The sequence below is a fragment of the Propithecus coquereli genome, unplaced genomic scaffold (genome assembly GCF_000956105.1).
Source record: "Propithecus coquereli isolate 6110/MARCELLA unplaced genomic scaffold, Pcoq_1.0 Scaffold191, whole genome shotgun sequence".
In the NCBI taxonomy this organism is placed as follows: Eukaryota; Metazoa; Chordata; class Mammalia; order Primates; family Indriidae; genus Propithecus; species Propithecus coquereli.
The window spans coordinates 1,782,294-1,794,260 of record NW_012143968.1 but is presented as its reverse complement, the minus strand read 5'-3'; the positions used below and the strand labels follow the sequence as shown (position 1 = coordinate 1,794,260).

Genomic DNA, 11,967 nt, shown 5'->3' with positions numbered 1-11,967 from the left:
TTTTTTTTGCATCATTGACTCTGTACAATGGGTGAAGTAAAGTATCTTCAATAAATGCTGTTGGGAAAACTGAATATCCACGTGCAAAGAATAAAATTACATCCGTGCCTTATACCATAAACAAAAATTAGCCTGAAATGAATTAATGACTTAAATGTACGATCTGAAACTAAAACTTCTTCAAGGAAACTTAGGAAAAAAGCTGCTTGACATTGCTCTTGACATTGCAATGACTTTTTGGATATAACACCAATATCAAAGACAACAAAAGCAAAAATAAATAAGTGGGACAACATCAAAACTATTGTAGGCCAGGCACGGTGGCTCACACCTGTAATCCTAGCTCTCTGGGAGGCCGAGGCGGGCGTATTGTTTGAGCTCAGGAGTTCGAAACCAGCCTGAGCAAGAGCGAGACCCCGTCTCTACTAAAATTAGAAAGAAATTAATTGGACAACTAAAAAAAAAAAAAAAAATTAGCCGGGCATGGTGGCACATGCCTGTAGTCCCAGCTACTCGGGAGGCTGAGGCAGAAGGATTGCTTGAGCCCAGGGGTTTGAGGTTGCTGTGAGCTAGGCTGACGCCACGGCACTCTAGCTCGGGCAACACAGTGAGACTCTGTCTCAAAAAAAAAAAAAAAAAAACTATTGTAAAAAGCTTTTGCACAGCAAAGGAGACAGTTAACAAAATGAAAAGGCTACTTTTGGATTTGAAGAATTTGTTTTCAAGACTTATATCTGATGAGTGGTTAATATCCAAAATGTGTGAGAAGCTCACATAACTTAAAAGCAAAACAAAACAAAAAAACAACACAAAAAATTGGCAAAGGACCTGAATAGATATTTTTCCCAAAGAAGATGTACAAATAGTCAGCATGTATGTGAAAAAGCGCTCAACATTACTAATCACGAGGGAAAGGTAAATCAAAACCCCAACAAGCTATCACTTCACACCTGTTAGAATGAAAAAGACAAGAGATAGCAAGTATTGGTGGGAATGTGGGAACCCTGTACACTCTTTGTGGGAATGAAAATACGTATAGCCATTATGGAAAACAATATGGAGATTTCTCCAAAAAGTAAAAATAGAACTATCATATATTCCAGCAATCTTACTATTTAGGTATATATCCAAAGGAAATGAAATCATCAAGGAGATAATCTGCACTACAGCGAATATTGCAGCATTATTCACAATAAGTAAGATAAACAACTTAAGTGTCCATCAAAGGATGAATGGATTAAGAAAGGGGGTTTTGTGTGTGTGTGTGTGTGTGTGTATATACGAAAGATTGAAAACAAAAAACAGGCCAGGCACGGTGGCTCATGCCTATAATCTTAGCACTTTGGGAAACTGAGGCAGAAGGTTGCTTGAGGCCAGGAGTTCAAGACTAGCCTGAGCAGCATAGAGAGACCCCAGCTTTACAAAAAAGAGAAAAATTAGCCAGGTGTGGTGGTGCACACTTATAGTCCCAGCTACTGGAGAAGCTAAGACAGGAGAATCGCTTAAGCCTAGGAGTTTGAGGTTGCAGTGAGTGAGCTATGATGACACCACTGCACTCTAGTCAACAGAGTGAGACCCTGTCTGACAAAAACAAAATAAAAAAGAAATGCTGAGGGTGTTAATTTTAGATGAAGATGACGGAGTTTAAGATATTTTGTATATGATCTTCCTTTGGTATGTTCAAGTTGAGATGGCATAAATATTTTAGCTTCTCTTCCCGGTGTTTTTGATTAAAATATGTCTGTATACAAATTAGCATGTGTGGATAAATAGATTTTCTTAAAAAATCTCTTTATGGATTAGTTTAAGAATCTATAGTTAAGAAGTATGTTAAGCATTAATCTATATTTCTTAGTGTGTAACGTTGGCAATTGAATATGCTAGTCTGGAATTTAGAAAGGTTTGGACTTGTGTTATAGCTTGAGAGTCATTATAGTGTACTTATTTCAAGCTGTATTAATGATACTGGCTTAGAAAGTATGTAAAAATAGATGAGAACAAAGTAGAGAGTGGAATTCTTGGAAATACTAGCATTTAGGACAGGTAAGAAGGAGGTACCATAGGAGATAGATAAGCAGTCAAAGGCTCAGGAAAACACTGCAAAACAAATGTCCTTCTAATTTTGCGGCCAGGTGTGGTGGTTTACACCTGTAATCCCAGTACTTTACTTCGGGAGGCTGAGGCAGGAGGATCGCTTGAGGCCCGGAGTTTTAGACCAGCCTGGGCAATGTAGTGAGACCTTGTCTCTACAAAACAATTATAAAAATTAACCAGGTTTGGTGGCATGCACCTGTAGTCCCCACTACTTGGGAGGTTAAGGCAGGAGGATTGTTTGAGACCAGGAGCTGAAGGCTGCAGTGAGCTATTATGCTATTGCACTCCAGCCTGGGCAACACAGTGAGACCCTGTTTGTAAAACAAACAAAAATTGGTACATAAGAAATAATTGGTGACCTTAATTAGGGCAATTTCATTGCCTTATTGAGCACACACATGTGAATCGAGGAGTAATTGGGAGGTGGGAAGGAGCTGCTAACATTTGATTATAAGTGATCATTTACAATTTAAATATGGATTACCATATTTATTTTTTCAGCTTAGACATTTCAATTGGCTTTATTTGCAATTCTAGAATCGGGTAACACTTCATTCCATAAAATAGGATAAAAATATTTCCCATATTTAATTTTATTGTAACTTTTTAAGATAAATCTGATTGTTCCATTTTACAGATGAAGAGGAAACTAAGATTTAGAGAAGGAAAAAATTTCCCTTAAATCAGATAACTCATAACAGAACTGGGGTTTGAATTTATGCCTGTCCATGCTTCTCCATTTACTGCAAAGGCAGAAAGGAAATGAAGGTATCTGTAGACTGTTTTTTCAAATGGTAGGTTTTCACTACAGAAAGGAAGGAGAAATAGTGTGATATTTTGGTTTTTTTATTTATTTAAATTTAAATCTAATTTAATTAATGAATTTATTTTTTATAGATAGAATCTCACTCTTTCATCCAGGCTGGAGTGCAGTGGCCTGATTATAACTCACGGCAGCCTCAAACTCCTGAGCTCAAGTCATCCTGCGGCCTCAGCCTCTGTAGTAGCTGGGACTATGGGTGCATGCCACCATGCCCAGCTAATCTTTTAAAAAGGTTTTTGTTGAGATGAGGTCTCACTGTTATGCCCAGACTGGTCTAGAACTCCTGACCTCAGGGAATTCTCCAGCTTTGACCTCCCAAAGTGCTGGGATTATAGGTGTGAACCTTCACACCTGGCCAGGTTTCTTTCTTTCTTTTTCCGGGGGAGAGGGGAAGAAGGGGAAAAAAAAAGATCTTTCTTTAAATCAGTTTCTTTGAAAGAGTAAGATATAGTAGGAATCTAATATGGGATCTAAAATTATGATTTAAATATAGAGCATGTATTTTTATTATCTTTTTTTAGATTTAAAGAACATGTACAGAATAACTTACCTAGAGATCTTTTAACTGGTGAACAGTTTATTCAGCTACGAAGGGAATTAGCTTCTGTAAATGGGCATAGTGGTGATGATGGTCCTCCTGGTGATGACCTACCATCGGGAATTGAAGACATAACTGATCCAGCAAAGGTAATCAGACTTATTTAAAAATTCTTCAGTGCGTGAGAAACCAGACCCTATATCCCTTGATTACATGTGTGGCACAGTGATGAGTTATACGGCTGGCTCTTTAACTATTGACTTGTAGCTTGTACAAAGTTAATTTCTGATTAAGACAAGTGGGGATTCTTTAGCAGATAAGGTTTAAATAATAGGTTTATGGTAAAGAATCCATTTTAGTGTTGTTAATTGGACTTTGCACTTAACTTTAGCTAACATTAAAAACCCACTACTTTGTAAGACCAAAGCATCTGTGGATAATACTTAAATGTAAGCGTAATATTGAAAAATTTCAGTATATAGCTTGTGAGATTTAATTTTTTTCTTTTTCTCCCCAAGCTAATTACAGAAATAGAAAACATGAGACATAGAATCATTGAGATTCATCAAGAAATGTTTAATTATAATGAGCATGAAGTTAGTAAAAGGTGGACATTTGAAGAAGGTGTAAGTGGCTTTGTTTTGTAATAGTCTTTAACATATAAAGCAAGAATAATGTATTTTTCTTTCAGTTTTGATAGGAATGTCTCTAGTGTAACTTTATTTTTGCATATTTAAGTAATAACTTAAGATGTTCATCTCATTTATTACTACTGTTATCAATTTTATCATTTTCCATTATCAATTTTAGAATCTTATTGAATTCAGACTTGAATTGCAAGATACCTGCTTAATCTGAGCAATTTATTATAATCGTTCAATTTGTTTAATCAACTTCATTGGGTTATACTTTACATACACTAAAATATACGCATTTTAGGTACATAATAAAATGAATTTTTTCCCCACAGTTTTCTTTGTTTTTTTGACAGCTTTACTGAGATATTATTCACATGCCATACAATTCACCCATTTAACGTGTACAATTCTGTAGTTGTTAGTATATTCACAGATACATACAACCATCACTACAGTCAATTTTAGAACATTCTCACTCCCTCAAAAAGAAACCCCTTACCTTTTTAGCAATCACCACCCCAACCTCCTCAGCTGTGATTTCCACCCCCCAGCTCTAAAGTACCACTAATTTACGTTTTGCTTCTATAGATTTCCCTATAATGTCCTTTTATAGAAAAAGTTTGCCAAACTCTGCTTTACATAATCCCTCAACACTCAATTCCTGTATTTTTATCCTGAAATAACTGAAAATCTCAAAATATCAACTGAATTTCCTCATTCTTACCCTGCTGTTCCTCAAAAGCTGCCCAAAGCATATGCACCATGGGTGAATGGAATCATATAGTGTGGAATCATTGGACAAATGTATATACATTGTAATCATCACAACAATAAAGATACAAAACTATTCTATCACCCCCAAAGGTCCCCTTGGCCTGTCTATGTTCAGTGCCTCCCACCCCACTCCTAGCCCTAGGCAACCACTGATTTTTCCGTCACTGTGGTGTAATTATTCAATTTTAAAATACTCAACAAAGAATAAAATATTCTGTACATAAAAAGTTTGTGATTCTATTAAAATGGCTGTGAATAAATGGAAAATATATTCTGTTTCTTTCATTTGTAAAGCCTAAGGAGGTTAAGGGATTTTAATTTAAAAAATTTTTAAGGCCAGGTGTGGTAGCTCAGGCTTGCAATCCTAACACTCTGGGAGGGTGAGGCAGGAGGATTACTTGAGCTCAAGAGTTTGAGACCAGTCTGAGCAAGAGCAAGACCCCTTCTCTACTAAAAATAGAAAAACTAGCCAGGCATCATGGCACGCACCTATAGTCCCAGCTATGATGACACTGTTGCACTCTACCCAGTGCGACAGAGCATGACTTTGATTAAAAAAAAAAAAAAGTTTAAAAACATTTAGAAATATGGTGATTAGATTTTTTTGGATTCATCATTAATCGTGTGTTTAAAGTAATTTGTATTATTACTGTATTACTGCATATATTGGTGTAGGTATTGGTTTACTTTCATTGCCATGTTACAATTTCATTACAGATTAAAAGACCTTATTTTCATGTGAAACCATTGGAAAAGGCACAACTAAAAAACTGGAAAGAATACTTAGAATTTGAAATTGAAAATGGGACTCACGAACGAGTTGTGGTTCTCTTTGAAAGATGTGTCATATCATGTGCCCTCTATGAGGAGTTTTGGATTAAGGTAAGAAAATTATATGGTCTTAAACTTGAATATATTATAAACATTGATCTAGTGACTAACCTTTTTTGTACTTCTGTTGAATGTTGTTCATATAACTATATCTGTTGCATTAGGAGATGGTCTGCTTGCAACCAGATTTGACTGCTGCATATGCCAACCTCGTTGCCTCTCTTCGTCCTTCCTTACAGAAACTAGTCTAGTGGTTCAATAAAGGTGCTGAATGGGTTTAAAAATAGAATTTTATCGTTCTGTCACATATTTACTGGCTTGTTCAACGGTAAATTATTCAGTATTTCCTTTTTTCTGTATGTAGTATGCCAAGTACATGGAAAACCATAGCATTGAAGGAGTGAGGCATGTCTTCAGCAGAGCTTGTACTATTCATCTCCCAAAGAAACCCATGGTGCATATGCTTTGGGCAGCTTTTGAGGAACAGCAGGGTAAGAATGAGGAAATTCAGTTGATATTTTTGAGATTTTTCAGTTATTTCAGGATAAAAATACAGGAATTGAGTGATGATGTAAAGTAGAGTTTGGCAAATTTTTTCTATAAAGGGCCAGATAGTAAATATTTTAGGTTTTGCAGGCCACATGGTCTCTTTTCTAACAACTCAACTCCACTGTTATAGCCCCAAAGCAGCCATAGACAATCAAAAAAAAAAAAAATACATAAATGAGCACAGCTATTTCTCATTACTTTTACAAAAACAGGCAGAGGGCTGGATTTAGCCCATGGGTGGTTGTTTGCCAATATCTGGCATAAAGTATATTTCAGAAATTTAAACAAAAGCATAAACATTTAATTACCATTTCTAGGTAATATTAATGAAGCCAGGAATATCTTGAGAACATTTGAAGAATGTGTGCTAGGATTGGCAATGGTTCGTTTGCGAAGAGTAAGTTTAGAACGACGGCATGGAAATATGGAAGAAGCTGAACATTTGCTTCAGGATGCCATTAAGAATGCCAAATCAAATAATGAGTCTTCGTTCTATGCTGTCAAACTAGCCCGACACCTTTTCAAAATACAAAAAAATCTTCCAAAATCAAGAAAGGTGCTTTTGGAAGCAATTGAAAGAGACAAAGTATGTATTTGTATTTTTTAGGATAATTTCTGTAAAACATCATTGGTCAGTTTTCTTTCACTTTGGCAACTGTGATGAAAGATTTGGTCTGTATGTAATATATTTTATTACTAAATGAGGACAACAGTCCCTCTAAACTGATGTTGCCATTTAAAAAAAGTTTTAAATTATTTTGAATTAAAAGTTTGAGAAAATTAAGATTATTGAGCTAAAAAGTGAAGACATGATACTTTCTATTTTCTCTTTAGAAATTTTACAGCAAATTTACCGATTTTTAAGTAGAACAGAGGGCCTGGAAGAACATTTCATAAACAAAAGCATAGTAGTTGCCTATATTGTAGCAGATGTAGCAGTGAGATGATTTTCCTTTTCCAGAGTATTTCTTTTTATATCAATTGATAAAAGGTAGTACATAGGAAATTCCTCATTTTTTAGGTTTTTAACTATTGCTAGGTCTGGTTAAGAGACCGTCTTAGAGGCTGGGTGCAGTAGCTTATGCCTGTAAATTTAGCACTTTGGGAGGCTGAGGCAGGAGGATCACTTAAGGCCAGGACTGTGAGACCAGCCTAGGCAACATGGTGAGACCCCATCGCTACAAAAAATTTGAAAAATTAGCCAGGCATGGTGGTGTGCACCTGTAGTTGTAGCTACTCAGGAGGCTGAGGCAGGAGGATCATTTCATCCCAGGAGTTTGACTGTACTTCAGCCTGGGTGACAGAGTGAGACCCTGTTTCAAAAAAAAATTTATAACAGTTTGTTTCCAGCTGCAGTTTAAGATGTTTGTCCACAGTTGCAGTAAAGATTTAAATTATTCGAACCATAGAGATCATTTTTTTATGTTTTATTTTCTAATTGTGATGGTAGGTTAAGTCATATAAACCCAAGATAGGATATAGAGTTTTAATTTATTATCATTTAACAATTTGCATAGTTTGGGGAGATACGAGGATGATGTCAGTACCTATCAATGTGCTAATTAATTTTTTTCACCCTTTTAGATGTATGCTGAAAACATTTAGTATATTTTAATGCAATATAATTTTCAGTATTGAGACATAAAAATTATGGCATTTTAAATATCTGTGCTCTAATCAAAATATTTTAGAAATGTTATTAATTGATACTGCTTTTTACACAGGAGAACACAAAGTTATACCTCAATTTACTTGAAATGGAATATAGTGGCGACCTCAAACAAAATGAAGAAAATATTCTAAATTGTTTTGACAAAGCTGTGCATGGTTCACTACCTATTAAAATGAGAATTACATTTTCTCAGAGAAAAGTGGAATTTCTTGAAGATTTTGGTTCAGATGTTAATAAGTAAGATCTTAATTACGTTATCTATTTGAATTATCAATGAGCATTGATATTTTTGTATGGGAATTTGATGGTTAGTACAGATTAATACATTGTTAAATTTTAAAATGTTTCCTGCTTAGGTTTCTTTTTCCTCAGATATATGTGGAGAATGTAATACAATTTTGTAAATGTATATGTGCTTAACAGGAGGACATATGGTTTGTCTTTCCTTCAAAACTGTTTTCCCAGTTTTAGAATGATATTTTAAACCATGAGTGAATGAAAGAAGGCAGGAAGCAGCAATTCGTGAAAAGGGCAGTGAGACAAGGATTGAACCCTGAAACACATAACCATTTAGTGTATAAGTGAATAAAGATGGATGGGGTTAATCTGGAATAGGAATGCCGTTTTATCTGAGGTTGGAGAAGAGGATGGAAATAGTCCCACACATCTTGCCTAATGGCCTCATCTTCTTGCATTGTAAAAGCCTGAAAGTTGAAAGTAGTAGAGGGTTTATTCTAAGGGATTTGGGAAGAGTACAAGTTTAATATTTAAATTTGCTAATTAAACAAGAGTAGAAATAATTGGCTAGAGCATTGCTAAAGTCCCAGCCTTATCTGATTGTTTTAAGGAAGTATTTCAGTGCCTCTTAGGCATGTGCCTTCTCTGATTATTCTCATTTAGAGTGATTTCCATTGAAACCACTATAGATAAACAGAATTACTTGTTATCCCTTTGTATATATTTTTGATGGCTTTGTAAAATTTCAGTTAAACTTGTATTAACAGCTAATATTTATTGAGTATTTGGCATCATGCTAAGTGTTTTATATATTTAATATCTAATGTAAAATCATAGTGTAATGAGGGGGGTATAGGTTTTGTTCTCTGAATAGATGAAGAGAGGATTAAAGAGAGATTAGGCAATTTCTCCAAGGTCTTTTAATTAGTTATTAGTACATGTGGACCTAGGATCAGAACCTACTTCAAAGTTTCTACTCTTTACTTCATGTGCTGTATATCTAGTGTTTTCTGTTTATTTTACACTGAAGAAGGTATACAAAAGAAACAAGATATGTAATTCTAGGTTTTAGTCTAGTTGAATGGTATGATTATCAGAGGAAATAACTAAATGTATGTGTGAGGGAGCATATAACTGTTAAGAAGGCTATGATCTCTGGATCAGAACGGATTTGTCATGCTTCACAGAGGAGGTGGTTACTTTTAGTTACTACTGGATTCTCATAAGCTTGGGGAGAGGACACAATGACGGAAGCAAGTTACAAGTTCATACAAAAGTAACATGCTTGATTGGAGGATTTTTTAAGTAGTGTGAGTATAATTTTGATTGTGCTGTGCCTTCAAAGCTAGACTGAGTTGAAAAGCACATGTAAGCAGTTGACAGTAGCAAGTTATTGGAATTTTGACCATTTATGAAATGAAATGACATTATTTTAATTTGGCAGTAATAGGCAGAGAAATTGGAGGTTCAACACGATTTCATTTAGTCTATTGCAAGTAGACATATGGAGGGTCTGAGTATCCAGACTAAGATTATTGTAGTTGAAATTTTAAAAGGAATATGAAAAATAAATAAGCCACTTAGAAATTTACTTAGGCAGTTTCACTAAGTGGAAACAACTTAAAATCTTAAAAAGAAAGGTTCGATTTTTGTATATTCCAGAGGATTTTTTTTTCTTCTTTCCTAGGCTTCTGAATGCTTATGATGAACATCAAACACTCTTAAAAGAACAGGATTCTTTAAAAAGGAAAGCAGAAAATGGGTATGTAGCTTCTAGCTGAATCAGAAAGGGATGCTTAAAAGAAATTTCATTGTGGAAATGCCTTTAAAGACAAATATTTTTAAGTGTTACCTTTATGTTGTAATTTAGATGCCTTATGATTTGCAAAAATCTTGGGTGGTTGAAACCTCAAGTAAAACAAATATACACAGATGACATTCATCTATTTGTCCAAGTTCTCATCTGTGGGAGTTTTGAAAGTTTCCATTTTGGCCTTTTATCTAGATCAGAAGAACCAGAAGAAAAGAAAGCACACACAGAAGATACAACTTCATCATCTACACAGATGATTGATGGTGATTTACAAGCAAATCAAGCTGTATATAATTATAGTGCCTGGTATCAAGTGAGTCCACATAATTATAATTCTTTGCTCATAGATGTTATTAGAAGTTTAAATCAGGACTTTTTTTTTTTTTTTTAGAAAAACATCTCTTTGCTTTTGTTCCAGATTGTATAATACTTCGTCTTTGGTGGTGAAGTCAGAATTTTAGCAATGAGCACAGGCTTATTTTTTTAAACATAACTGTTTTAATTGTATTTTTTATATATGGAACTCAGCCATAGTTTTAGTATGCTAACATGTTTACTTGTTTCCTTTCAGTACAATTATCAGAATCCTTGGAATTATGGACAGTATTACCCTCCCCCTCCAACCTGATGGGAAAGTATAAATTTCAGATGGAATGTGTGAAAAGTATGAAATTATTTTTTTTTTAAATGAGGGATGTAAACATAGCATACGCTTGTCGTATTTGATAACTTGTCTTCCCTGTTTCTGTGTAACATGATTTGTTTAGTAATAGGGGAAAATGTTAGTTACTAGCTTACCGCAGATACTATTTCCTACCATTTGTAAAGTTTACTTTTTATTGGAGAACTATTTTTTTGATTTTTGCATTACGTGGTCTAGAATTCTTCTGCAAGACATTTGCAAGAGTTTTGTAGCCTTAAGGGTAGGAAAAAAAACCTGACTGCAAATCATGTCAGTGTAGTACAAGATTTTAAAAACACATAAGGGCTGGTTATTAAAGATTTACTTCCTCTGTTAAAAAAAAAAAAAAAAGGATTTTTAACCTTTGCTGACAAGGTTTTTGTCTGCGTGTTTGAGTTATACTTGTGAATTGTGATCTAACTGCAGAAAACATACATTATTAAAATACTATGACTTGGAATAGAGATTATAAATGAGAAATGAAATGTTTGCATCCCTTTAAAAAATGAAAATCATATCAAAAATATGTCATTTCAGGAGACTTTGTATTTAGAATATTCATGTAAAACTTGTGAACAAGCTTTCATTTTGATCAAACTGATCATCTTCATTTTTGTAATAAAACTGAAGACTTATCCAGTAATCGTTTATGAATTTATTTTGGGGGGGCTCAACTAATATCAACTTTATATTCAGCTTTATTAGTGGTTCATTGGTTTTGAGGTGCACTTTTCCTAAATTTAGCCATTATCTTCCTGCCAGTATTTCTTAGACCTCTTAGCTTTTTGCTTCCTTTAAGCTCTATGCTTTTGCCTTCTCACTATACAGGAATATTTAAAGATTTTATGAGTGTCTCTGACAAATCTGTCTAGACAGCTATACTGTGAGTTACTCCCTGGTATGATGAGGTCTTAGTCCTGATTATCTAATCAGAACAATAATATATTAATACCAAACAAACAAATCACATGAAGACAGTGGATAAATTTTTATTGAGCCTTTTAGTTTACAACATGAGGTAAAAGGAAAACGTTTTCCTTGACCAATATTGTACACAGCTGTAGTAAAATATTTGACTTCGGGGATTTATAAGGATTACATTTCTCAAAAGTTGGGGTCAAGTAAACAAGTTTTAACTTAATTCCTTGAATTTTCCAGTTGACTCTTCCCTTACAATAGCAACAAGCTCTCATTAGTTACATAAGTTTCTTCAAGGCCAAGTTTTATCATTGCTGATGTCTTTAGAACTGAATCTGCTATTTCAATCAATATCCACTAGTTCTACTTCAAAAATGAGTTTTGCATTTGGTGGAATT

The 11,967-nt window shown here is 34.4% G+C and overlaps 2 protein-coding genes across 4 annotated transcripts in view; one reads left to right on the top strand and one right to left on the bottom strand.

Moving 5' to 3' along the window:
- Positions 1 to 11,294, top strand: part of PRPF39 (pre-mRNA processing factor 39) — a 37,926-nt gene extending 26,632 nt beyond the window's left edge. For 2 of the 3 annotated variants that reach the window (XM_012642969.1, XM_012642970.1), the window contains 9 exons: positions 3,439 to 3,604; positions 3,974 to 4,081; positions 5,585 to 5,749; positions 6,063 to 6,189; positions 6,565 to 6,833; positions 7,972 to 8,156; positions 9,844 to 9,918; positions 10,162 to 10,282; positions 10,541 to 10,968. In XM_012642969.1, coding sequence (XP_012498423.1) covers positions 3,439 to 3,604; positions 3,974 to 4,081; positions 5,585 to 5,749; positions 6,063 to 6,189; positions 6,565 to 6,833; positions 7,972 to 8,156; positions 9,844 to 9,918; positions 10,162 to 10,282; positions 10,541 to 10,597 — 1,273 coding nt within the window. In that variant the 3' untranslated portion in view covers positions 10,598 to 10,968. Of the gene's footprint in view, positions 1 to 3,438; positions 3,605 to 3,973; positions 4,082 to 5,584; positions 5,750 to 6,062; positions 6,190 to 6,564; positions 6,834 to 7,971; positions 8,157 to 9,843; positions 9,919 to 10,161; positions 10,283 to 10,540 lie in introns of all 3 variants that reach the window. The other variant, XM_012642968.1, reaches the window with a different exon arrangement.
- A 330-nt stretch (positions 11,295 to 11,624) lies between these two features.
- The window catches only part of FKBP3 (FK506 binding protein 3, 25kDa), a 23,589-nt gene continuing 23,246 nt past the window's right edge, over positions 11,625 to 11,967 (bottom strand). Inside the window, exon 6 of the mRNA XM_012642960.1 lies at positions 11,625 to 11,888. The gene's annotated coding sequence lies outside the window, so the exon portion shown is untranslated. The remainder of the gene's footprint in view (positions 11,889 to 11,967) is intronic.